General features: G+C 47.1%; 1 protein-coding gene and 1 pseudogene across 1 annotated transcript; one reads left to right on the forward strand and one right to left on the reverse strand.

Moving 5' to 3' along the window:
- Window positions 1-690: 690 nt before the first annotated feature.
- Window positions 691-25,554, forward strand: LOC119302382. Its single transcript, XM_037579414.1, has 6 exons — window positions 691-1,080; window positions 20,983-21,065; window positions 22,265-23,866; window positions 23,952-24,164; window positions 24,251-24,375; window positions 24,616-25,554. The coding sequence occupies exons 1-6, from the start codon at window positions 1,078-1,080 to the stop codon at window positions 25,482-25,484; spliced, it is 2,895 nt and encodes a 964-aa protein (XP_037435311.1). The 5' UTR covers window positions 691-1,077; the 3' UTR covers window positions 25,485-25,554.
- On the reverse strand, window positions 17,129-17,273 carry LOC119304592 (annotated as a pseudogene).

Below are 25,554 nucleotides of genomic sequence, written 5' to 3' on the forward strand. Positions count from 1 at the left end.
AAAGATAAAAATGGAAGGAGGAGTGGTGAGAGGTGAGACGAAAATAAACCAGTGCAAGGTGGCGGGTGTTGGAAGCTGAGACGAAAAAAACCCAGACGAAAGTGATAAGACTATTCAACCAACTTGTTCATTAGGAGTAGAGATTGCTGCAAGAAAAAAAAAAGAAAGGTGATGGAAGCGAACGAAAGAAACAAGGCATGGACTACGAGGAGCAGAGATTAATATGATTGAGCAATTTAAGGTAAGATCGATTAATTTAGATTTGATATTTAGAGATTGATCGTGATTGATTCTTTCACATAAAAACATTCCTCAATAACTTGCGTCAGAATGAAAAGTTCTGATCCGTTCAGATTTTTTTCGTTGTACGTGAAAATGACGTGAAATTAAACCGATGGGGTGGAAAAAGGGACGAAAAAACCCAGCGAAATAAAACGATTGAAAGTGATGAGACGAAAATAAACCATACGAGACTACCAACTGATCCATTAAAAATAAAGATAAGCCCAACACAATCACCATCAAAATCGGGATCCAACCACATTTTACGCGCCGGATCTCGTCTATCGCCGCGGTTTACGTGGACGGTTTCCTTCCGGGCCTTCCTTAACCTACGCTAAGGCGTTAAGCCCCTATAAATACGAAGGCATTGTCACGCAGCTTCCGTTAATCATCCTAATCCTACTGCTCCGTCCCAAGAAGGAAGCCATTATTGCTCCGTTCACCTGCTGCTGCCTCTCTTGTGTCACGCACGCGGCCTCTCCCTCCCCCGCTCCCAGCCTGCAACCTTGGGTTCACCAGCACAAGCACAACCGGAGAGAAGCGGGGTTTCGCCTCCAAAATCTCTCGGCCATTAAAAGAAGTTCTTGAGGTCAATGTGACCCCGTTTCCATCTTTGAAGGTTTCGTGGAGAGGATGGGTTTTGCGCGGGGAATGTGCTGGATGGATTCCCGAGGTCTCTGTTGAATCCAGTTTCTTGGAGATTTGGGAGGTTTGATTTCGTCCGAGCTCAGGACGCCCAAGCCGCTGTGCTTGTGTCCCGGGGAGATTATTTGGAGCGGCGGAAGGTGGTGCGACATGGTACGCGCTCTTATCTCATCTCTTATTCTCATGATTTCAAATAAACTACTACATACGGATGTATATAGACATACTTTAGAGTGTGGATCCACTCATTTTGCTCGGTATGTAGTTTTTTTTTCGAGAGTACGCCAAAGGCGTATCATATTTTTATAGAAGGCAGAAGTTGTAATTACAAGAGCTTGCGAGTGATGCGAACATCAACACAAGTGAACCAAGACACCTACACCCACACATAACCCAAAGCCTACTCTCTCACAAATCGGTCTAACACACCTACACCTAGTCCGGCTTCCTTCCATTCTTTGATCTCAATCATGATGTGGTTGTGTAGCTCATCCACGGTTTTTTGTTGATTTATCCGGTTGAAGACTCTCGCGTTTCTCTGCTTCCATAGAGACCAAGTTACTGCGATTACGAACGTGTCGAATCCTCTTCTTGCAGCCCGCGTGAAGTTTCTTCTAGCTTGTAGCCACCAATCCATCAGGCTATCCTGCCCAAGCGGGTGAGCCACCTCCAAGTTCAACCCGACGATGCACTTGTGCCACACCTGTCTACCGTAAGAGCATTGTAAGTGTATGTGTTCTGCATTGTCCTCCTCTTGCAGGCACGTGAAACAGGCCGAGGGGTGGTCTTGTAGTCCATGTCGCGCTCGCCGATCGGAGGTCCAGATCCGATGCTGGATAGTGAGCCAGACATGGATTTTACATTTCAACGGCGCCCAGCTCCTCCAGATGCACGAGGCGTAAGGAACTCTCTCCCTCCCTTGGCAGAGCATGTTGTAAACTGATCGGGCCGAGTATTGTCCCGAAGCATCCGCCGGCCACGCAAATGTATCAAGGGAGCTATCATCTCGATGTGTCGTAGCGATGGCGTGGCATAGGTTTAGGAATTGGATATGTCCTGTGAAGCTGAGTTCTCCCGCCACATCCTGGACCCAACTGTTATCCTCCAAGGCTTGCTGAACCGTGCGCCGGTTTTGTGTCCGAGTGTCCACCATATCATGGATCTGTGGTGCAATATCTACGATGGCCAAGCCATGCAGCCATCTATCTCTCCAAAATAGAGTTTTGGCTCCGTTTCCCACCGTTATGCTAACCAGACTGTCAAATACTTGTCGTGCTTCTCTATCAACAACCATATGTAGCTTCTGCCACGGCCTGTCAGGGTCTGTTCTCCGTAGCCATTCCCACCTAACTCGGAGTGCCAATGCTTGCAACTCCAGGTTCTTGACGCCGAGCCCTCCAAAGCACACAGGTGTGCAGATTGTATCCCAAGCGACAAGGCAGTTTCCTCCATTAACCTTCTCCTCTGTTGTCCAAAAGAATGCTCGCATCCATTTATCCAGCTCTTCAAAAACCCACTTCGGAGCATCCATGACCATGAGATGATGCACCGGCCTAGCAGCCATGACCGATTTCACCAGTACGAGCCGGCCCGGCCTTTGAATTAGCCCCCTCTGCCAAGCTGGAACAAGCTTCTTGGCCTTGTCCAAGATCGGCTGCCATTCCCCACGTGTTAATTGCCGGATAGCAAGCTGTAGCCCGAGGTACTTACATGGGAATTCAGCAATGTTGCATTGCAGCAACGCCTCAACACGGGACTGGTCCTGCTCAAAGCCACGGATAAGGATGGCCGACGACTTGCTGTAATTCACGGACAGTCCCGAGGCTCTTCCAAACGCCTGAAGTGCACTCCTGACAAAGTTCAGGTCCCCTTCGGTTGGTCTAATGAAGAGAGCAACATCATCCGCATATATGGAGACTCTTTGCATTGGTGTTATTCCCCTAAATGAGCTTAGAACTCCCTCTTCTGCACCCTTCCTGAAGATATGTGTAAGAACGTCCATGGCAATCACAAACAGCAGGGGTGAGACCGGGTCTCCCTGCCTGAGGCCGCAAGCATGAATCACACTTTTACCAGGTACACCATTGACCACCACCTTCGTAGATGCCGTTCTAAGGAGGATCGAGATCCACCCAATCCACTTGGCGCCGAACCCTTTTTGTCTCAGGACCTCAAAGAGGAAAGGCCAAGATAAGGAGTCGAACGCTCTCGAGATGTCGAGCTTGAGGAACACCCCTGGTTCTTTTCTTTCCTGGATCTTTCTCGCCACTTGCCTCACCAGCAAAAAATTGTCGTGCAAGTTCCGCCCTTGTATGAAGGCCGACTGGTTTGCTGCCACCACCTCCTTCATCCTCTTTCTAGCCCGTAGAGCGAGCATCTTAGCAAACAACTTCGCCGCACTATGCGTCAGGCTAATGGGGCGGAAGTCCCCAACTTCCTCCGCGTCCGGTTTCTTCGGAATGAGTACGATGTGTGCCCTGTTCAACTTACCAAATCCACGGCCGTCACCAACATACAGCTTCATCAAAACTGCCATAACATCCCGCTTGATGATGTGCCAGGCCCGCTGATAGAAAGCGCCAATAAAACCGTCCGGTCCCGGTGCTTGATCCGATGGCAATTCTCTGATGGTATTCCACACCTCCTCTTCCGTGAAAATGTCTTCTAGTTCTTGCAGATCGCATCCCTCAATATTCAGGAAGTCTAGGTCTATGCTATCGTCTCTAGCGCTATACGCTCCCAGCAGATCCTCATAAGCTTCCGTAAAGATCTGCCCCTTGCGCTCCTGCTCTGTGGCAATCTCCTCTCCTTGCTTAACCTTGAGGATAAATTTTTTTGCACGTCGCCCATTGGCCACAATCTGAAAAAGTTTTGTATTGGCATCTCCCTCTTTCAACCATCTAATCCTTGATCTCTGACGCGCGGTCGTTCTTTCCAGAGACGCCAATCCCAGGACTGCCAACTTAAGCATACGTCTAAGCCACAGTTCCTCGGGAGATAGAGCTCTGAACTCTTGGACTCTGTCTAGACGAAGTATCACATAGTTGGCCACTGCGATTTGCAATTTGATGTTACCAACTTTTCGCTGTCCCCAGGCTTGCAAAAACACGGCCGTGTTCCTGAGAAGTGCATCCAGTCGTTTGAAAGGATCCGTGATTGAGTCATCGCATACCCAAGCCTCCTGGACCGCCTCCAGGAATCCCTCAAGCTTAGTCCAAAAAATCTCAAACCGGAATCTCCTTTTAGGACAGAATTGTGCACTTGTGGACAAGTGCAAAGGCGCATGATCTGACACATTTGTTGATAGAGCTTGTAGCAAGCTATCAGAGAAATGCAGCTCCCAGTCAACAGACACCAGAACCCTATCAATTTTAGTCATCACCGGTGCATCTCTCTCATTGCTCCACGTAAAGTTGCGCCCATGTAGGTAAAGCTCTTTCAGTTCATGCTCGTCCACAAAATCCCGGAACTTCCTCATCATCGTCCTATTGAGGTTAGTGTTATTCTTATCCGAAGCACGTAGGATCATGTTGAAGTCACCAAGAACCATCCACGGTCCCTGGCAAGTAGCTCTCCTGCTCCTAAGCTCCTCCAGGAAATTTATTTTTAGCTCATTCCCTTGGGGGCCATACACCACCGTGATCCACCAAACCGCCCCATCTTTATTGTGCACCAGGCCCGTGAGCGAGTTGCCGTCAAGTGTTATGTTATCAACGTCCATCACCGTTTTATCCCACGCCAATAGGATACCACCACGAGTTTCATGCGCTGGGAGATAAGCAAAGCCGTCAAGGGACGGTCCAATACATTGCATAGTTATGAAGGGATCAATTACATCTAGTTTCGTTTCTTGCAAACACACTAGGTTAACTTGCATCGAAGTCACAAACTCCCGGACTGCCTTCTTTTTGGCAGGGCAATTAAGGCCCCTCACATTCCAGCATAAAATATGCGGGTTCAAATCCATAACAGGATCAAACATCCAGCACCAGCTGCACGTTTAGTGCGCGACGACCGACAGTCCCGCCTCGCTGTGCAGCTCACTCCCAGTCGGCAACTCCTTCCCAAATAACGCGGCGATCACCCTGACATGCTGAGTACGCAGAGGGGAGTCAAAGAGCTGCTGCAACTCATCCACTATTGCCTCGTCTACCTCCAGATCTTGGGGCATCAGCCCGAGCGCATGCATAAGGACGTTCTCAGCTGGAGTAGCCTTTCCTTGCTTGCTCTGTGGCGCTCGCTTCGTTGCGCGCGTGGTGCGTCGCGGTGTAAATGGCTCCGCCTCTGGCCGAAGGCCCGACGCTTGCACTTCCTTGAGAAGTGGTGGTGCTAGCTTCTTGACCAGGCTAGAGCAAAACCATTTTAGCTTGTCAAAAGCAACCACCTCCTGTGGCCTCATTCCCACCACATCTAGCCCTTGCACAGTTTGCATGCCGCCTCCCACCACGTCGGGGGTCTCCAATGATCCTTGCACTGTTTGCATGTCGCCTTCCACGTCCGGTGCCCCCAAAGATCCTTGCATTGTTTGCATGTCGCCTCCCACGTCCGGAACCTCCAATGATCCTTGCACAATTTGCCTGTCGCCTCCCACGTCCGGGGTCTCCAATGATCCTAGCACTTGTGTCGCACGAGCATGAGTGGGGTTCATCTGCATGCACGAGTACGCGGTCGCCCCCAGCGTTGGAGGCAAATAGCCTGCCTCTTCCTCCGGTGCAGGTGCCACCATCGAAATCTCAGCTGCCTCCATGCAGGGCTCCACCGCATGATTCCCATCAGGTGGTCCACCCACAATCAGCAGGGTGCACGCATCCAATGCACCCTCCTCGGGCTCCGGGCCTGTCGCCGCCTGGGGTTCCATCTCTTGTTCACCATTAGACCCACCAGTGCCGGCAGAAGCGCTCTTCTCCACTCCAACCACTCCTCCTGCCTCGGGATCTGGTGCTATCCGCTGCGCAGCCGATCCCACCACCTGAGGTCCAGCTAGCACAGACGATGGGACCAACGCACCTGATACATTATTGGCCAATCCATCCCGCGCGGGTACCACTGTCGTGTCAGCACGAGATGCGATTGGTGATCCAGTCATGCCAGGCCGCACTTCTCGAACCCTCTCTGGGCCCGCAGCTTGCTGTGGCGCACTTGCCACGATCGTGGAGGCCATGAGGGCCCGCTTCACAACTGTCACCTGACCCGACTGAGCCGCGCCTTGGCCATTCAAATTGGTTTGAACCAAACCTTTAAGCTGCACAGTGGTCGTGCTGGCCGTTGAGCCGGTCAAAAGCCGATTGCCTAGTGGTTAGCCTCTTGCACACCTGCCTGCCTGGCCCACTCCTGCTGACGACCGAAACCGGGTCCATCGGCGGAAGACGCCAATCCGACGCCACACGGCTCCGCACCGATCCTCCATGCCCAACGCCGGCGGCGCCGCTGCCCTGGCCACCTCCCCGCGAATCCCGGACCCCAAACGTCCACACAAGCTTGCGCGGCCTTGATTCACCGCCGAAGTCCTCATCTGAGTCTGGAATACCGCTCTGACCACTGTCCGACGAACCACCGAGGAAAAGCGGCTCTCCTGCGTCCCTGAAGTCCGCCACCGCATCGACATGGATTAGAACCTTGTACTGCAACAATGGCGGCGGAGCCTCAGTACCAGGCTCCGGAACTGCTAGCCAACGCATCGTAGGGATCTCATCCGGGTCGGCCGTCCACGCAGAAAGCTTGAAGGAAGACAAATCCGCCCGCGAGGTAGACTCCGGCGCCACAACATCCACCTTACACGAGGATCCCAGCAGCTCCTCTGCTGTTGCCCGATCCCAGGCATGGGGCGGGATGCCTTCGAGCACTAACCAAACTTTGAAACCCATCACCGAGTGGACCGCTTGCGATTGCCGATTCCATGGCCTGAATAACAGCCGGTCCCCTTGAAACTCTACCGACGGGCATGCCGCCACTCTGTTCCTTATCTCTGCAGAAGCAAACACCACTAAGAAATCTTCCGGCCGATATGGATGAACTGAGGCTTGGTCCGCCGAGATATCCAGCTTTCCTTCCAAGATTTCATGCACCCGCTGCGGCGACAACCGGCGCCGAGCACCGCCCACATAGGCCACCATGGCAAATCGTAGCCGACGCTCCAGATCCTCCATGGACTGCGAGCGCCGGACCACGCAAAGGCCGGCCGCCCCGTCCTCCGTGTCAAAGGTGACCTGGAGCCGAGGAGGGGCGAGCTGTGGCCACGCCCGGCCGGCGTCCGCCTGCCGCAGAGTTGGTGGTGGGGGCGGTGGCGGCGGCAGGATCGGCGCCCGCGGGGGCGGGAGGTCGGGGCTAACACGCGGGGAGGACCTGCGGGCCACCTTGGCGATGGCCTCCCACCGGAGCTCGTCAGCCGAAGAAGGACTCCTAGGCCTCTTGCAGTCCCGGGAGCCATGGCCCTGCAGCCCGCATCTGATGCACACCTCCAGGTTGGTGCAGTCGCGCCTGAAGTGGCCCTTCTCGAGGCACCGGAAGCACTTGTCTTTCATCTCCGGGATTACCTCCTGGCGCGGCGGCGAGGTCCGGCCACCACGAAGCACATCCTGATGCGGCGGCGAGGCCCTGCCATCGCGAGCTCCAGAAGCACCAGCCTGGGCATCCAGACCGTGCCGCATCCGCCACATCTCCTTCTTGGTCGGTGGCGGCCGCACCCATCCCGCCCCCGCCGCCGCAGCCGGACGCAGCTCCGAGTCCACCGCTTGGAGGTCGCGGGCCTCCGAATCTCCCGACCCCTCCGACAACCCGAGACCAGAAACGACGGGGCGCTCGTCCTCCAGCCTGACCGACGAAGAAACAGATCTGGGACTAGAACCCATGGCCACCGCCGCACGCTGCGAGGGGGAGGAGGTGGTGGTGGCCGCAACGGCCGGAGTGGCGCGAGGCGGGAGCGCGGAAGCGCGGTGGACGCCGGCGCCGGAGTAGCGCACGGCGGGGGTCGACGGAGCGCTTCAAGCGAGCGGTTTCACCGCCGTCGACTGATTCCTGAGTCCTCAAGCATCATGTTGCTGGTGGCAGCCCTCAGTATGTAGTCACTTGTTGAAATCTAGAAAGACAAATATTTAAAAATGTGTAGGGAGTAGTAGTTTTTTCTTCTTCTTTTGTTTCACACCAGAGCCAGAGCCGATTCGTTGGTAATCTAAAACAGAGATGTTTTTTTCTGATCGATTGTGCATAGAGATGTTGGCTTATTGTCGACTTGGGTATTGTTGTGGTGGACGCAAATCCTATTCGGCCCAGTGAAAGGCCAATCTGTTTAAGGGCCTTTTTGGATTGCAGGAAATTGAAAACTTAAGAATGAGAAAAGCACAAAATTTGATGTCTTGTACAATGCTAGGTGTTTAGGGAGGCCCTTAAACAATGTTGGGTGCTTATGCACCAGTACTTAGGACTTGTACAATGCTAGGTGCTTAGAAAACAAACAGGGTTTCTCTTAAACACCGGTACCTATTTCTACACGAGAGATACCTAATTAAGCGTCTACCCTCTATAAATAAGCACCGTGCTTAAAGAAACTAATGTTTATTTCTCTAAGCACCTCCCCTAAGCGCCTTGCATTGTACAAGGCTTATTAGGCCTTGTACAATGGTAGGTGCTTAAGGAGGTGCTTAGAAGAATAAACCGGCTTTTTTGAAGCACCAATGCCTATTTGTACAGGGTAGACGCTTAAGTAAAGCCTGATTTATTTCTCTAAGCACCTTCCCTAAGCATCTTGCACTGTACAGGGCCTTAGGAGAGACAATCCTTGCGTCTCAAATAAAAATTTGACTTGCAATGCACATAGGTGCTTACGTTAAGTAGACATGTTAGAACTGTATGGGAAAAGGGATGGTTACTTTGGCAAGCACCAGGACAGGACCGAAGCAAACTCAAGCACTCGTTTCATTCTCCAAGCACCGGCTTATCTTGATGTGCACAAAAAAAAACTGGATATTTTTATTGGGGCAGCTGTCCAGGCACCTGCACTGTACAGGACCTTACTATGAATTCCTATAGGATTTCGAAATACTGAAACAAGGCATTCATTTGTTGCTGTCTCTTTGTGGGTTGGGCCTCTCCACCTCTTCAAGGCCATGTAGATACCAACAAGTATCAGGATGTTGATGATTTTTCCCCTTATTTTTCTGATTGCCAGTATGTAGCATGATATCCGACCAACTGACCAGTCACACTCAGATCGGATATCGTATGGTAACTAGTATGTGTTTTCACATTCGAATAGATAGTTTTATGGATGTTTTTCAAGAGGTCTCATTGGAATTTGATAAATTGAGTTTATCCCAATATGGTTACGAAGAATACACATAGTTTGTTCCTTTTCCTGTTATGCTTGGCATTTTCTCAATCCAAACCTAGAATATAGGCAAACAATATATCTGTTACAACTGGAGAAGGTTATAATTTTTTTTGCGAGATACTTGTTTTGCCGAGATACTTCTACGCTCACCAATGCACTACACGGTGGTTCTATGCTCACCAATGCACTAGGTGGTGGCCATACTGAGCACCTTTGGTCCCAGGTGAATGCTATAGAACGAAGGCTCAAGACGAGCTCGACTTTGAATTAACAAAGCTCTCAACCGGCCAGGAATTATGACGACCATCATCTTACAAGGAAAAGAAAACGACAAATACAAAGCGCTACCAAAAAGCTTACAAGCACAAGGAACAAGAAACAACCAACGAAATGAAAAATGAAAGACCTGCTTGATGTCGGCCATGCCGCTTGAGAACCCCTGTCCCCGATGGAAGGCAATCACGCAGAAGCTGCCACATGAAGATCTTGATCTACACCGAGGGGCGCTTTCCACAAAGATGTGGTCCACGCAAGAGTCAGCACATGACATAGGGCGCTATATGTTGAGCCAACAGAGAAGAACCCCAAAGGGGTCAAACGCCAACATATGGCGTCTGGATGGTCTGTAAGCATCGGTGGGAGGGCCGCCGAAAGGCAGGCCAAGCAACAGTTTCCTGAGGGCCAAATGTTCGTCGTAACGAGACATTCCAGTTCCCATTTTTAGTGTCTGAGGAAACCAACATCATCGGGTCCACGCAGAAGAGGGTGTCATCTCCATTTCCTATAGAAACTAAAAGCCAGTTGAATCTCATGCTTGATCGACTGAATATACTTCCAGAATTGAGACCCTTTCCTATGTTCACACGTAAGAAGAGGGCCGCACTATAGATACTTCGTTTTATTAAGCTGCAACCACAAGCCCCCTCCCCCCAACCCCCATGATCCGCCACACCCATCTCTAAGGCCACACATGACCTGAAAGCAGAGGAGAAGGAACTTGAAGTTGATGGTATCAACTATCGGTTAGTCGCCTCGGATCGGGCGTGGTGGGCGGGAAAATCGCCCTCGTATCGCGCGCTGACAGCGGATCCAAGCGAATCTGTTCCGGGATCGTGGCCCTAATCTTCTGCATCTCCGTCACTCCGTGTGGCATGTGTTCATCCCCCGTTTCTGAATTTGCTGCAGTGTTTTCTCCGTGATTTTCAGTACTGCTATTCTGCGTGACCTGCACATTAGACGTGAGACTCCTGGTGGAGGGATCAGTATGTCTGGTCAGCGCCTACTAATCCACCTCCAAAATTAACAAGAGATGGAGGCAAAAGTAGAATTTCTTGGCGGAGTCGTGCATCGGCGTTCGAGTGAAGATCTGTGAAGGGAAAAATGGACTCATCAAAGACAACGTCGCGAGAAATATACACTCGGCCAGTAGAAATATCAAGACACTTGTAACCTTTATGTTGAGGACTGAAGCCAAGAAAAACACATTGCTTTGAACGAAATTCGAGTTTGCGAGAGTTATATGGGCGCAGGTGTGGCCAACATGCACAACCAAAAATTCGAAGCGATGAATAATCTGGTTTGATGGAAAAGAGACGCTCTATGGGCGTTTGATAGTTGATGACTTTGCTAGGTAAAATGTTAATGAGGTATGTGCCGGTGACAAAAGCCTCATCCCAAAATTTTAGTGGCATGGATGCTTGCGCAAGAAGAGCTAGTCCCATCTCGACTATATGTCTATGTTTTCGTTCGGCCGACCCATTTTGTTGATGGGTATGCGGACATGATACATGGTGTGTGATGCCAATTTTTTGAAAGAAGGCGTTTAATCTTCTGTACTCGCCTCCCCAATCGGTTTGCATGGTGAGAATTTTTTTACCAAGTCTATGTTCAACAAGACTTTGAAAATTTAAGAAAATGGAGAACACATCAGACCTCTTATTTAAGAGATAAATCCATGTATACTTGCTGAAATCATCGATGAAGCTCACATAATAAGTGTTTCGACCAACGGAGCTTGGTGCAGGACCCCAAACATCGGAGAACACTAATTCCAGAGGTGAACTTGATATGCTAGTAGACTTGGGATAGGGCAATTGATGACTTTTTGCTTGTTGACAAGCATCACAAACCGACTCAATGCTCGACTCTTGAGAGCAAGGAAGCTCATTATTGCTAATAATTTTATGAACTATTTTCAAAGACGGATGCCCTAGGCGATGGTGCCACCTCATCGATGATGGTTTGATGGCACCGTAGGCTTGCTTTATTGACATTGGAGAGGATGACTTGAGTGGATAAAGACCACCTTCACATCTGCCTTGAAGAAGAGCCTTCCTTGTGACCTGATCCTTGATGACAAAGAAATTTGGATGAATTTCAACAAAAGCATTGTTATCGATACCAAGTTTTTGAGCAGAGGCGAGACTTTTTGTTGCCTTTGGAACATGCAAAACATTTTTGAGATGGAGTTTGTTATTTGGGGTATGAATAGTAGCGCTACCGATGTGACTAATTTCCATACCTGCACCATTTGCGGTGTGAACCTTGTCATGGCAGTGGTACCGGTCTCTGATAGTTAATTTGTCGAGTTCTCCGGTGATGTGGTCTCTGATAGTCAATGTACCAATTAGTATCAACGCCGTAGGAGGTCATCATGGAATTTGCTTGACGTCCATGATCAGGAACGTAGTCTGGATCAAAACGATGCCAACAGTCAAGTGCCGTGTGGTTGCCGAATTTGAAACAGACTTGGCACATCTGCTTAGACGGTCCGCCTTGGTTCCCACGGCCTCCACCTTGACCTTGCCTTGGGTGTAACGCCCTCGATGCGGCTATATCTCCCACGTGTCGAAGCACGACTTAGAGGCATAACCGCATTGAAAGCAATGTCGCAAGTGAGGTAATCTTCACACAACCCATGTAATACATAAGGGAAAGAGATACATAGTTGGCTTACAATCGCCACTTCACACAATTATATGAATAAAGCATTACATCAACCAGATACACACAAGGTCCGACTACGGAACCCAAAATAAAAGAAGACTACCCCAAATGCTACACAGATCCCCGATTGTCCCAAATGGGCTCCACTACTGATCAACTGAACGAAACAACACGACGAACAAGGTCTTCATCGAGCTCCTCCTTGAGCTTGGTTGCGTCACCTGCACGGTTTCAACGGCACCTACAAGCTGGTTTTGGGAGTATCTGTGAGTCACGGGGACTCAGCAATCTCACACCCTCGTGATCAAGACTATTAAGCTTATAGGTAGGGAAAAGGTATGAGGTGGAGCTGCAGCAAGCGACTAGCATATATGGTGGCTAACAACGCAAATGAGAGCGAGAAGAGAAGGCAAAAGCACGGTCGAGAAACTATGATCAAGAAGTGATCCTAGAATAATCTACGTCAAGCATAACTCCAACACCGTGTTCACTTCCCGGACTCCGCCGGAAAGAGACCATCACGGCTACACACGCGGTTGATATATTTTAATTAAGATCAACTTCAGGTTTTTTATAACCGGACATTAACAAATTCCCATCTGCCCATAACCGCGGGCACGGCTTTCGTAAGTTCAAAACCCTGCAGGGGAGTCCCAACTTAGCCCATCACAAGCTCTCACGGTCAACAAAGGATATTCCTTCTCCCAAGACATTCCGATCAGACTCGGCATCCCGGTTACAAGACATCCTCGACAATGGTAAAACAAGTCCAGCAAAGCCACCCGAATGTGCCGACAAATCCCGATAGGAGCTGCACATATCTCATTCTCAGGGCACACTGGATTGTCCAAGGTTCCGCTAGGCCAGCCCAGAGTTGCCCCTGGTGGCCACCGGCAGCTGACAGGTTGGACCAACACTCAGAGGAGCACTGGCCCAGGGGTTTAAATAAAGATGACCCTTGACTCTGCAGAACCCAAGGGAAAGAAAAGGCTAGGTGGCGAATGGTAAAACCAATGTTGGGCCTTGCTGGAGGAGTTTTATTCAAGGCGAACTGTCAAGGGGTTCCCATTATAACCCAACCGTGTAAGGAACGCAAAATCCGGGACATAACATCGATATGACGGAAACTAGGGCGGCAAGAGTGGAACAAAACACCAGGCATAAGGCCGAGCCTTCCACCCTTTACCAAGTATATAGATGCATTAATTAAATAAGAGATATTGTGATATCCCAACAAAATATCCATGTTCAACAAGGAACAAACTCCAATCTTCACCTGCAACTAACAATGCTATAAGAGGGGCTGAGCAAAGCGATAACATAGCCAAACAACGGTTTGCTAGGACAAGGTGGGTTAGAGGTTTGACATGGCAATATGTGAGGCATGATAAGCAAGTGGTAGGTATCGTTGCATAGGCATAGCAAAAGAGCGAGCATCTAGCAAGCAAAGATAGAAGTGATTTCGAGGGTATGGTCATCTTGCCTGAAATCCCGCAAGGAAGAAGAACGAGTCCATGAAGAAGACAAACGGATGTAATTGAACGGGTCCTCACAAACGCGACGTTATCGGAACCAACCCGAAGAAGAAACACCGGAAAGAAGCACACAACATAGTAAACAACCAACACATGAACATGGTATGATATGCGGGATGCGGTATGCGGTGCATATGCATGATTTGGAAAAAAAGATTGAACCTGGCCTCAACTTGGAAATCCAAGAGTGCCACTGGAAAGAGGAGTTGATTTCGGTCGAAATCGATATAAAGATCACCGGAATCGGATGCACGGTTTGGAAATGGCAAGCAAAACAAATATGGCACTGGTCTGCGATAAACAGCAAGTAGCCATCTAAATGCATCAAGATAAATATGCTACAACACTCAAACATGGCAACAAAATACATGGCAGGGATCCACTCATGATGCTTGACAAAAGATGAGCACTGAGCTATGGCTAATTCACTCATTAACAGGTTCAAACAAGCATGGCAAAAGTGCAAAAGATAACAGGTTTCAGACTTGGTGAAAGTAACAGCATGTCAGGAATTTATCATCAGGAAGCAATGTTTAGAGCACGGTAACTACATGCTACAGGAACATATCATGGCAAAGCAAGGCATGGCATGAAGCTACTCAAAGCATGTAACAAAAGTCCCTTAGTGACCATGAGCCAAAAGGGATCAGAAAATACAATTGCAAGCATGTGAACATAGCAAAAACATAAACAGATTCAGACTTAGTGAAAAACTGGAGCATGCAAAATAGATAACGAGAAGGCATGTTTACGAGCCCGATGCACTCACTACGAGGCATTGCATGACAAACTAAGCATAAACCCAGCAAATAGACATGGAATTAAACCTGAGAATGGTTATTAAAAAACTGGGTGAAACGGTTCGGTTCTTACTTTGGGTTTGATTGGTTATGGTTTTATTGGGCTGAATCTTTTTTAGTTTGGTTTTGGTTTGGGTATGTGAAGAAACCAATTTGGGTATAGTTGGTTATGGGCTTAAACAGTTTGGTTATTAACGGCTATAAACTATGGGTCCAAACCGGTTTCTGGGCATTGGTTATGTGCAATAAGCAAGGACGCATCGACAATGAGTATCTTTGATCCGCGTACATGCTACGATGCACTATGTAATTCTGTATTATGAGGAAACACCACATGCAAATCGAATGTGTTTGCTTGTGCTTTAGCTAAGCAATTGGTTTCAATACACTTGTCAGTGAGCTTTTCAGTTGTGGGCATTGTCTTTTTGACTCTTGTTGTGTGTTGACCGTATCTCAACGATAACTTTGTTCCCAAACTGTTGTAGATGCACTTATGCCTTTTCTATGTCATTTTTTGCTTCTTAACATGTCGATTTGTGCAATCATATATACATTGAAGCAAACCCATAGTTATGTATTAGGTTTAAACCCACGGTTATGTATTGGGTTTAAATTGGTTTGGGTGAAAAAATAAATGGTTTAGTTTTGGTTGGGCTGAAAATAGCATTAAACGGGTATGGTTCAAGTATGGTTTTGAGAGATACATGTACGGGTATGGTTCAAGTATGGTTTAAGTATGAAACCATTCTCAGATTTACATGGCATAGAAGCTAGAGATGGCAAGAACAACAACATAGCATGCATGGATCAACAACAACAAGCTCGGCAAAATCGCTAAACATGTTAACAATCTGCCAGGAACATTTTATAGCAAAAGTAGAGCTCGATTGACTCAAGCTAGGGTGCTCCATAATTGCAAACAAGGACATGGATGGATAGAGCACCACAATATTAACAAAACATCCTTACTGATCATCCTCAAAAGAGGCATGGATCACTAGGAAACAACATGAACATATGGCATAAAAACAATATCAGGATAAAGACTTAGTGAAATTCTAAGTCCCTGAAATCAGCATCATTGAGTAAGCTACTTTGCATGCTTGTGCTAGTCACCACAAAGATCACAAAAATGCATGGCATACACCCCTGTAAAGATGGCATGGCATTCTACAAAACACATGTAGAGCTCAGGATCATAGCATGCACACATTAATCATGGCAAAAATGACAAAAGTTCATTTGCTGAAACAGATCTGAAATAATCATCATATAGCCATCTTCCAACAGCATCTCGGGCATCAAGATGAGCTCAAATGAAAATGATGCAATGAGATGAAATGATGTACTCGTCGAGACGAACATTTTGATATGCTACACGCACGAATCGGAGCTACGATGATGAAATTATGATGCGTCAAAGTATGCAAATAAACTAGGGTTTCGGGGGGAGAAGTCAACCGAGGTGGACCTGGATCCAGATCGGGCGCGGAAACCGAGGCAGCCGGGATCTCGCCGAAGCTTTGCCGGAACAGGGACGGAGACGGTTGGCGTGGCCGGGGGCTCACCGGATCTGGCGCCGGAGAGGTGGCCGGAGTGGAGGCGCGGTCGCCGGGGCACGGTGGAGGAGGCCCGCGGCGGCGGGGCCACGCCGGCGAAGGGCGGCGCCGGCGGGAAGGAGGCGAGGCACGGTGGCGATAGTCGGAGGCGGCGGGGTGCGCCGGCGAGCAGCGGTGGCCGGCGGGAGAGGAGCCGCGGCACGACGCTCTCCTCGGGTGGCGGCGGCGACGTTTGGGCCCCGCGGGCCCGATCCGGGCCGCGCGGGCCGACGGCGGGGCTGGGGAGAGAGAAGATGGCGGCGGTGACGTGGCGGCGCAGGAGTGGACGGGGGAGGCGGCGCGGGGAGGTGGTAGACTAGGGTTTGATCTGCGCGAGAAAAACGGAGGGAGACACTTATATATAGGTAGAGGGAGCTAGGAGAGTCCAAATGAGGTGCGGTTTTCGGCCACGCGATCGTGATCGAACAACCAAGATGATAGAGGGGGTTTAGGTGGGTTTTGGGCCACTTTGGAGGGGTGTTGGGTTGCAACACACACGAGACCTTTTCGGTCCATCGGTTAACCGTTGGAGTATCAAACGAAGTCCAAATGGCACGAAACTTGATAGGCGGTCTGCCGGTAGTAAACCAAGGCCGCATGACAAGTCTCGGTCCAATCCGAAAACGTTTAATGCCCGCACACGAAAAGAGGTAGAAAGGGACACCGGGTGACATAGGAGCGCCGGAATGCAAAACGGACAACGGGAAAAATGCTCGGATGCATGAGACGAACATGTATGCAAATGAAATGCACATGATGACATGATATGAAAAGCATGACATGCAAGCAATGACAAGGCAACAACAGCGAATAACTGGAAGACACCTGGCACATCGGTCTCGGGGCGCTACATTGGGCCACCACGACCTCCATGGTTTGGACCACGACCACCACGTCCTCCTTGGCCACGCTGGCTTGGTCCGCCACGTCTAGAGCGAGCGGCAGAGTTAGCTTGTAGTACGGAGCTGCGGCCTCCTTGAAGGATCTCCATACGGGTGTCAAAACTGAGTAGCTGGGCGTACAGATCATTGAGGGAGACGGGATCTGTTGCTGATCTCCCCAACACCGAGGCCACCAGAGGATTATATTCCATGTCAAGCCCAGCCAACAAATGAGACACCAGATCATCGTCATCCATCAAGCGTTACAGGTTGAGGAGATGGAAAGACCTTCCATAAAACTCCACTGCATATTCTAGAGCCTACCACCGATCCCTCATATGCCTGGGACGGTTCACATGAACGGACACATAATTAAGTCTAACAATGGTGTCATCTGCATATTGGAGGTGGGTCACACCACCTTCAGGAATAATGTGCCCAACCATACCCAGAAGTGCCCAACCACACCAAGAATGTGACATGCCATCCTAGGCTTATCCAGGATGGCTGGAAGGGCATCAACTACAAGGTTGAAGAGGAAGGGGGAGGGATAGGCCCACCTCCCTTTTGATGTTAAGTGTTGTGCTACCGCTCATGATCAACTGCATGTTCCAACAACACCAATGGTCATTGAACCACCTCCACTCTGAGGCTAGGCGGAGGAAGGACCAGTCAAGGCGATCATATGCCTTTTGGCAGTTGAGATTAAGGAATACGCCTTTCTGGCACTCCATATGAACAATTTCATGAAGAGCCAAAATTCCGCCATGTATAGGACGCCCCTTCAGAAAAGCGAACTGGCGTTCCACCACGAGGGCAAACTGCGTCGCACACACATTACATACGATTCGTTGAAGAACATTGATCACCATGATCGCCTGATCGGCCCAAAGTGTCGGATATCTGTCGCCCCAACTATTTTGGGGATTAGGGTAATGACACCAAATTTCAAGCGGGACATGTCCAATGTCCCAATATAAAATTGGTGGAACATTATCATAATCATCAGCCGGAGTTGCGCCCAGAACTTCCTGAAGAAGGAGATCGGGAGGCCATCTGGCCCGGGGGTCGAATTAGCCTTCATCTCAGCAATTGTTCGACCAACCTCCTCTGGCGAGTTTGGCAGAGTAAGTTCTGCATTCTCATTCGCTAAGGTCCTGGCCTCCACCGGCTAGCAGTCAGCAGCCAAAGAAACCCTGGATCGTGGCTTTGCCATGAGGAGCTCCTTATAGAAGGAGTAAATGTGAGTAGCAATCGCTCCTGCTTCCTCCAATAGGACATCTCCATCCCATAAACATGGAATGGAGCACCTCCGCCGCCGCCCATTTGCAATGGCATGGAAATATGGAGCTATTTTATTTGGTATAAAACTTTGTTTTAGAGTCTCGGGGATTTACGGTTGCAGATTGGTTGATTATTGTTATATATGGTTTACGGTATGTCTGTTTTGTATGATATATGACAACATACTTGTATTCTAGTGATTTTGATCAACTTCATGTATTTGTAATCAGCAGTTGAGCACCATCCATGCTCAAATCCAAATCAACTACTTTTGTAGCCTCAGTAGCTAGTAGCTACTCTATGCTACATGCATCAAATTTGTCCTGTAAACATTGGTTGCATTTTCTGTACACTCTTAATTGTTGCTCTATCCGTTCACATTCACTTGTCATATGGATCTGATAGCCGGTAGGGCTAGCCAGCTCTTCAAGATACTCTTGACTGTTAGTCCCTCATTTCATGTTTACTTTACACTTTTGACCATGTGATTTGGTCACAAATACATGTCACCTCACCTTTCACAAAGTCACATTTCACAAGTTACACTTATCCACCCCCACCCACTCCACAATACATTTTGTAGGCCCATGGCATATGTTTTACTACCTCCGTTCTGGTTTATTAGGCTTGCGTGTATTCCTAGATTAACAATTTGACCAACATAATACAATTTATATATCACAAAAATATATATCATTAGAAATTTCAAGTGGTATAAAATTGGGAGATATTGCTGGTATTATATTGGTTAAATTGTTAGTCTAGGGATACGCGCAGGCCTATTAAACTGAAAAGGAGGTAGTAGTTATGAAGGCATTTTGGTGATTTTGGTGATTTTGCACGAAACCCCGATGATCGCGTAGTTCTGCCTAAGTCAAATGTGACAACTATTTTTGAAAGGATAAGGTAATTAATTTAGTTTCTACAGATATTTACAAGTAAGGAAACATTGTACATTAAGTTTTTCTTAGACAATGTACGTCTATCATGTGTTGGATCACAATAGCATTAAAAAAAGAAGTGTTGGGTCGCAATCTATACTCGTAAGTTTGAATATAAGGTCATTACATATTAGTGCGCACGCCTAATATTTGAAACTACTGAAATGTATCATGTGGCAACCAACTATGTGTAGGATAGCCTACGAGCGAGCCTGCTAATGCCAAAATAGTACTTCTTAATGCGGTACGTAAGCTGGTTATCCTGACTAACAATCATGCCTTGCTTGGATTTAGGGATTAGGAATTCTTATTGGGAAAGAGATTGGATTGGCATTCAAGTAGGAGTAGATCCTATTGGTCCAAAGTAGGCATTCTTGTATCAATTAAAGTAGCTATCTTCATGAAATAAGCGCTAAGATTCTAGTTCAAAGATAGGAGCATTAAGCTCTAAATCCAGTCAGTCCAGCTGGAAGTTTCACTAACTACTTAGGGAACTAGGGACCAGACCAGAGTTATGATTGGTGTATTCCATTCCTACCGTAATTGAGACTTGCCCTCGCTCGCGGGTGATTCCTTATAGCTTGATCCATGTGATGGCTGTTCTCTGCAATGAACCACAACATGTCCATGGACTTCACAGAGAATTGAGTGAATGCACTAAAAACCAAGAAATGACATAGCGAGAACTGAGCAGCTCGAAAAGCTCGGACTTCGTATACAGAAAGTAGAACTAAAAGCAGATGAGTAGAGATTGATCGAGCATAGAAATAAGAGAGTTTTTCTTTGCTTAGCACTGTTCGGTTCGTCTTTCTTTACAAGTCAATCTATGCATAATTCTATTTCTTGCAGCGCTGAATCCGCTTTTGAAATACAGATCAGGGGGCGGTATTCTTATTCCTTGGCTCGCCACTTATGAAACAAAATTAGATATTTCTTATTATTTTCTTAGGAGCTGAGCTCCGCATGCGGTTCGATTAAGATGCGACAAAACCTTATCCATTAGTCTTGGCGATGCCAGGGATGGAGGGAGTCATCAGTCGCACAAGCTTATTGCTAAAGCCAAGACAGGACATAATAGCTTCTAAGTAATGCCATTGTACCCGCTTTCATCATGCCCAACTCAAAAACCATTTATCCCATACTTCTTCTTTTCTTGTTCCTTCGTATGAATAACAGGAATCCCGGTTCGGATGGTTGACCAACATTATGATTGTGTATGAACTAGGGCTTTGGCTCAACACCTGCTATCTTTCTTGCCCATCCTTTTGTGGTATCGAAGCTGTTCATTGAGATCCATAGGTTCACGTTACAACCCACCATACCAATTCCCTACGTCTGCCTGTGAAGGAACGTGATTTAAAGCACAGATATTTTCCCTTGCAACATATTGAAGTGACTATATTGAGAAATTTATGGCTAAACTCACAAGTGTATTAGATCTGAGAAAATAGTTTGAAGCAGGGCCTCAAGGTATTTAACTACTATACCCATCGATGGCTTTTTGCTGTCTAAATTGCTTAATCTATTCATGTCTACGCCTCCATAATCCTCCCTACTTCCTTTCCCATTTCCTCATGTTTTCTATCCTTTTCCATTCTGTTTGTTGTGCATAGACCTTTCTTCCTTTTCTATTTTCTTCATTCCTTTTGTTTTCTCCGTTCTCCTCACCTTTTCACCATTCTATTTGTTTCTTTATGATAGTACTGTGTATAACTTCCCTAACATTTTTTTTATCACCATGCAGGCTGCTGTATGTGAAATCTGTGGAGATGTTGGTTATGGACATCTTTTGCTATCTTGCGATCACTGCAAGTGTGCCATGCACCAGTATGATTTTTTATCCACTATAATTATTTTCCTCTAAATACAGCATGCAGCAATTTAGCATAGATGCTTCGTTGATAGCTGTTTGTATAAAGATTAAGTAGTCAGCTCAATGTAAGAAAAGTCTGATGATAATTCCAGACCTGTCCTGTGTATTAAAATGCTTTTTCTGTAAGATGTTTAATACATCCTCCATTCATAAATATAAGATGTTTTAATATTTGTGAATCGGATGTATATAGACACATTTTAGTGTGTTTGTTCACTCATTTCAGTCCGTATGTAGTCCATATTGAAAGATCTAAAACATCTTATATTTGTGAACGGAGGGAGTACATGCATAATATTTTTTGTCAGAAAAGGAATACTAAAATGTATACATCCAGGAAGTGATGTAGTGTGCTAATGCTTTGCACTCAAACATGTTGGCAAATAATGGTGTACAATTTGAAGCAACACTAATCATTGGGAGTCTAAAGTGCTAAAACTTATCAATGTAGGAACCAAACTTTTCCATGAAGGGAACTAATAGCACATCACATGCCTTTACCTTTAACAAGGCTAAAATATGTGTTGCACTGTCTATTTTCCGGAGCATATAGTTAATATGTGCTGTCACTTCTTAGTATTAATTTACCTATGATGATATAATTATGTAGCAATCTCTGAATAGTGACTGTGTGGACAGATACTTCCAAGTTCTTTTTGTACGTTTCCTGGATGCATAATGCATGGATGATTGCGGAACTTCTACCTCACATATGAATGTTTCTTAGACCTTGCAAGTTGCAACTCATGTCTGCTTCTGTTGATTTCTGGACAATATATTATCATGGTGCTATGTTTTCAATAGCTGCTGCAACAAATTAGTTAGATTGTTGAAACATTTGCAAAATAGGTGGCTGCATTCATAGCTTGCTCATCTGTTCACCACTTGTCCCGTAAAAGTTTTGGCTGCACTCATGGTGGAAGTATAAATCAATACTCAATCAAATCTATTTTATTTCTTGACGTTATGCTTGTTACAGGACAAACCCAATAAGTTTTAATGTTCTCATGGGAACTTATTATTGATCACATCAGATGTCATACATTGTTTACAGGACAAACCCAATAAGTTCTGTTACTACGCTTCTTATCTTTTGTTGGTTTCCGGAAAAGTGCTACTTGCTCTTTGCTTATTGTGAGTAATCATTTTGTAGATACTGTTTGGCCAAGGTTCTTTTTGATGGATCATTAGTAGAACGCTGGTTCTGTGATGAATGCCTGCCAAAGCGTGGTGAAGTTACTTATGAGGGATTTTTGCAGAAGGCGCCAAAACATGCTCGGTCTGGTTCTGTAGTACGCCGGGCAAGTACCTTAAGTGTGAGGTCAACCAGGGAAGCAGGGCCATGTAGAAACCATAATAGTAAGTCAGAGAAGTCTAAATGTAAATCTCGAAGAAAGAAATGTTCGTCAAGCAAGAATTCTTTGCTAAGGAAGCACAAACAAAAGGGGTCAGATATGCAACCAATGGGTAACAAGACCATTACACGAGATTGCAATGCTCCCAATATTTCTTGTGATAGTGAGAAGGAACTTCATTCCTGTGAAGTCATGACCATTGAAACATCCAAGGCCGGCAAAGCGGAGAATCAGCAGATTGACCATGGACATTGTGTTCATACATTAAACAATGACTGTGTTGCAAATTGCTTGCGAGCAAGGGTAAAACAAATCAATCTCCAAAACCCATTGGATGAATTTGAACCTCCTCTAGGTGATGCAAGACAATTGGACCCCTCAAAGGACAATGACTGCCTGTCGCCAGGGAACGTTGAAATTGAAAATCTAAAGGGTCATGTTACACCAGTCGTAGCACGGGGAAATCAGCGTGTACCCAATATTTCTTGTGATAGTGGGAAGGCACTTCATTCCTGTGAAGTCATGACCATTGAAACATCCAAGGTAGGCAAAGAGGAGAATCAGCAGATTGACCATGGACATTGTGTTCATACATTAAACAATGATTGTGTTGCAAATTGTTTGCCAGCAAGGGTAAAACAAATCAATCTCCAAAACCCATTGGATGAATTTGAACCTCCTCTAGGTGATGCAAGGCAATTGAACCCCTCAAAGGACAGTGACTGCCTGTCGCCAGGGAATGTTGAAATTGAAAATCCAATGGGTCATGTTACACCAGTCGTAGCACGGGGAAATCAGAGTGTACCATCAACACTACTGGATAGGGTGGATTCAGGTTCCTTCCCAGGAACCAATTTGAAAGAAATCGTTCTTCTGGAGGACAGTGATACATCAGCGGAACATATTTATACCGTGGAGAATTGTGTTAAGGACAATCAAGGGAAGCAAATACAGCTCATTGTACTGGACGATGATGAAGAAGAGGCTGAGGATGTGCAGTCAGAAGATTATAATCATCGGTCGCTTGAGTGTGATGGATCACTGAGCAAGCGTAGAATAGGAATGGAAGATTGTGCCGAACAAGCTGTACAGACTGGTGATTTGAATGGTCAAAATCTCAATGCTGTACACCTAGATATTTTGATTCCAAAATCTTGTGAGATTACTCAGCCTGTGAAGAAACGGAGGAGAAATATAGAGGCGAATGAAGATAACAAAGATGAAGAGGTTTTAATAGGTACCAGTAATCGTAAATGTGCTCTTGATGATGCTTCAAAGTTGACATCAGAAACTTTAGTTGCAACGGATCCTGTTCTCGTGTCCAGAATGGCATTTGATTCAGAGTTTGCCAATCAGCAATGTTCTATGTACTCACAACCCACTGATGAACCTATCTGGAGGTCTGCTTTTCCTCAACAATCATAGTTATATTATTATTGTGTGAAATACTGATGTCTCCCCATTCTTCTGTTTTCATGTCAACAGTGGAATACTTAAGATAAACAACGAAGTATATATCTCGTTGACTGCACACCTGTCGACAACAGCTTGTGTGTTCGTGCGGGAATTGTCAAGGTCGTTGCAACCAGTAGTTAAAGTAATCAAGCTCCCTCAGTTGGAAGCCTGGCCACAGAGTTGGAGGACTTCAAGACCTACTGACGGCGACATTGCATTGTATTTCTTCCCGCCCAGTGCGAGGTGTGTAATGTGTTTGCCTTTATGATTCTCGGCATCTTTTTCTTCAGCTCATTGTGATACTAAAGGTCCCATGTCCTCATCTCTAGCCCAAATGAAGAATCGGATGGTCCAGTGGAGGAAATCATTGATAGTGGTGCTGTCTTACAAGCTGTTATTGGTGTCGCTGAGCTGCTAATCTTCCCCTCCACAATGTTGCCAGCGCAATATCATTGTACGTGTCCAACTGGAGATTAATTTTCTTATTTCTGCATTGTCTTCATATGCTACACATGGCATTCCATTCCACATAGTCAACATGCTTAAATTGAGATTGAACACGGTTATGTGGTTATTATCAATCTGCTTACTTAGAGGTCTATTCTTGAGCCAACAAAATAATGATTGGATAAGCTTTGCTTTGCAACATAGACCATGGCTTTACCAGTCGTTGATCAAAATGTGTTATGTACAGTGTGCCAGGGCAAACGCTACCTGTGGGGGATGTTCAAGCATAGGGAAGATGAGTCCGACAAAGATCATCCAGTTGAAGAACAAGATGGTTCAGCATGTGCCAAAGAAGGGGAGATACAAGAACACATTTTTATGGACCGGCAATATGAAGTACAATGTGAGTCACCAGATCATGAAACTTCCGCTGTGAAGCATGTCGTGCATGTGGAGAATCAATTGCTGGTGGAGCAGAACTGTGGAGGGCAAGAGGCGACCATGAGTGCTACGATGGGCCTTCACTCACCTGGCAACAATTCGTCATCCGCAGAGCCGAACCCACCAAAGGCTAGATCAAACTGTTTCACACAACCAAGAGCTGACAGTAAACCAGATGTGCCTGAAGAAGTGGACCACCAAGATGAGCAAAACTTCACCAAGCCATCAGCTGACTCTGCGGGACCTGCTGCAGCCACTCCCAGTTCAATCGATTCTGCCGAGTGTGGGGCAGCGCCTCCCGTGACCCAATTGTTTGGGTTTTTCACGGCTCGGACACCCAGAGCGCAGAAGCTCATCCAGGAGATGGTCAGCGAAGGTGCGCTGTTATTCTCGGTGGCTGAAGAGATTGCGACCGGCGGATCTGCAGTAGGCAGTAATACTGGAGCACAAGTACATCTGGCACCTGACAGTGCGTCTCCGCCTATGCAGGAGCGCTGCCAGCCCATCGGATTCGTTCCATTGGATGATGATGTGGCTTCTGAAGCCTGCCTGGAACTGTTCCCAGTTCGGCAGGAGCATATTGGATGGACTCCTAGGGTAGAAACTAGCAAGGAGGTAGATCTTGACCTGAGCCTTAGTGCGCGTTCCCGAGCATCGTCTGGGTCAATCCTGTAATATTTGCTGCCGAGGCTCCTTACGAACCTGGCCGAGTACAATTTTGCTGGAATTGCAATGGATTGTCGTC

This window comes from Triticum dicoccoides, chromosome 5A (genome assembly GCF_002162155.2).
Source record: "Triticum dicoccoides isolate Atlit2015 ecotype Zavitan chromosome 5A, WEW_v2.0, whole genome shotgun sequence".
Taxonomy (NCBI): domain Eukaryota; kingdom Viridiplantae; phylum Streptophyta; class Magnoliopsida; order Poales; family Poaceae; genus Triticum; species Triticum dicoccoides.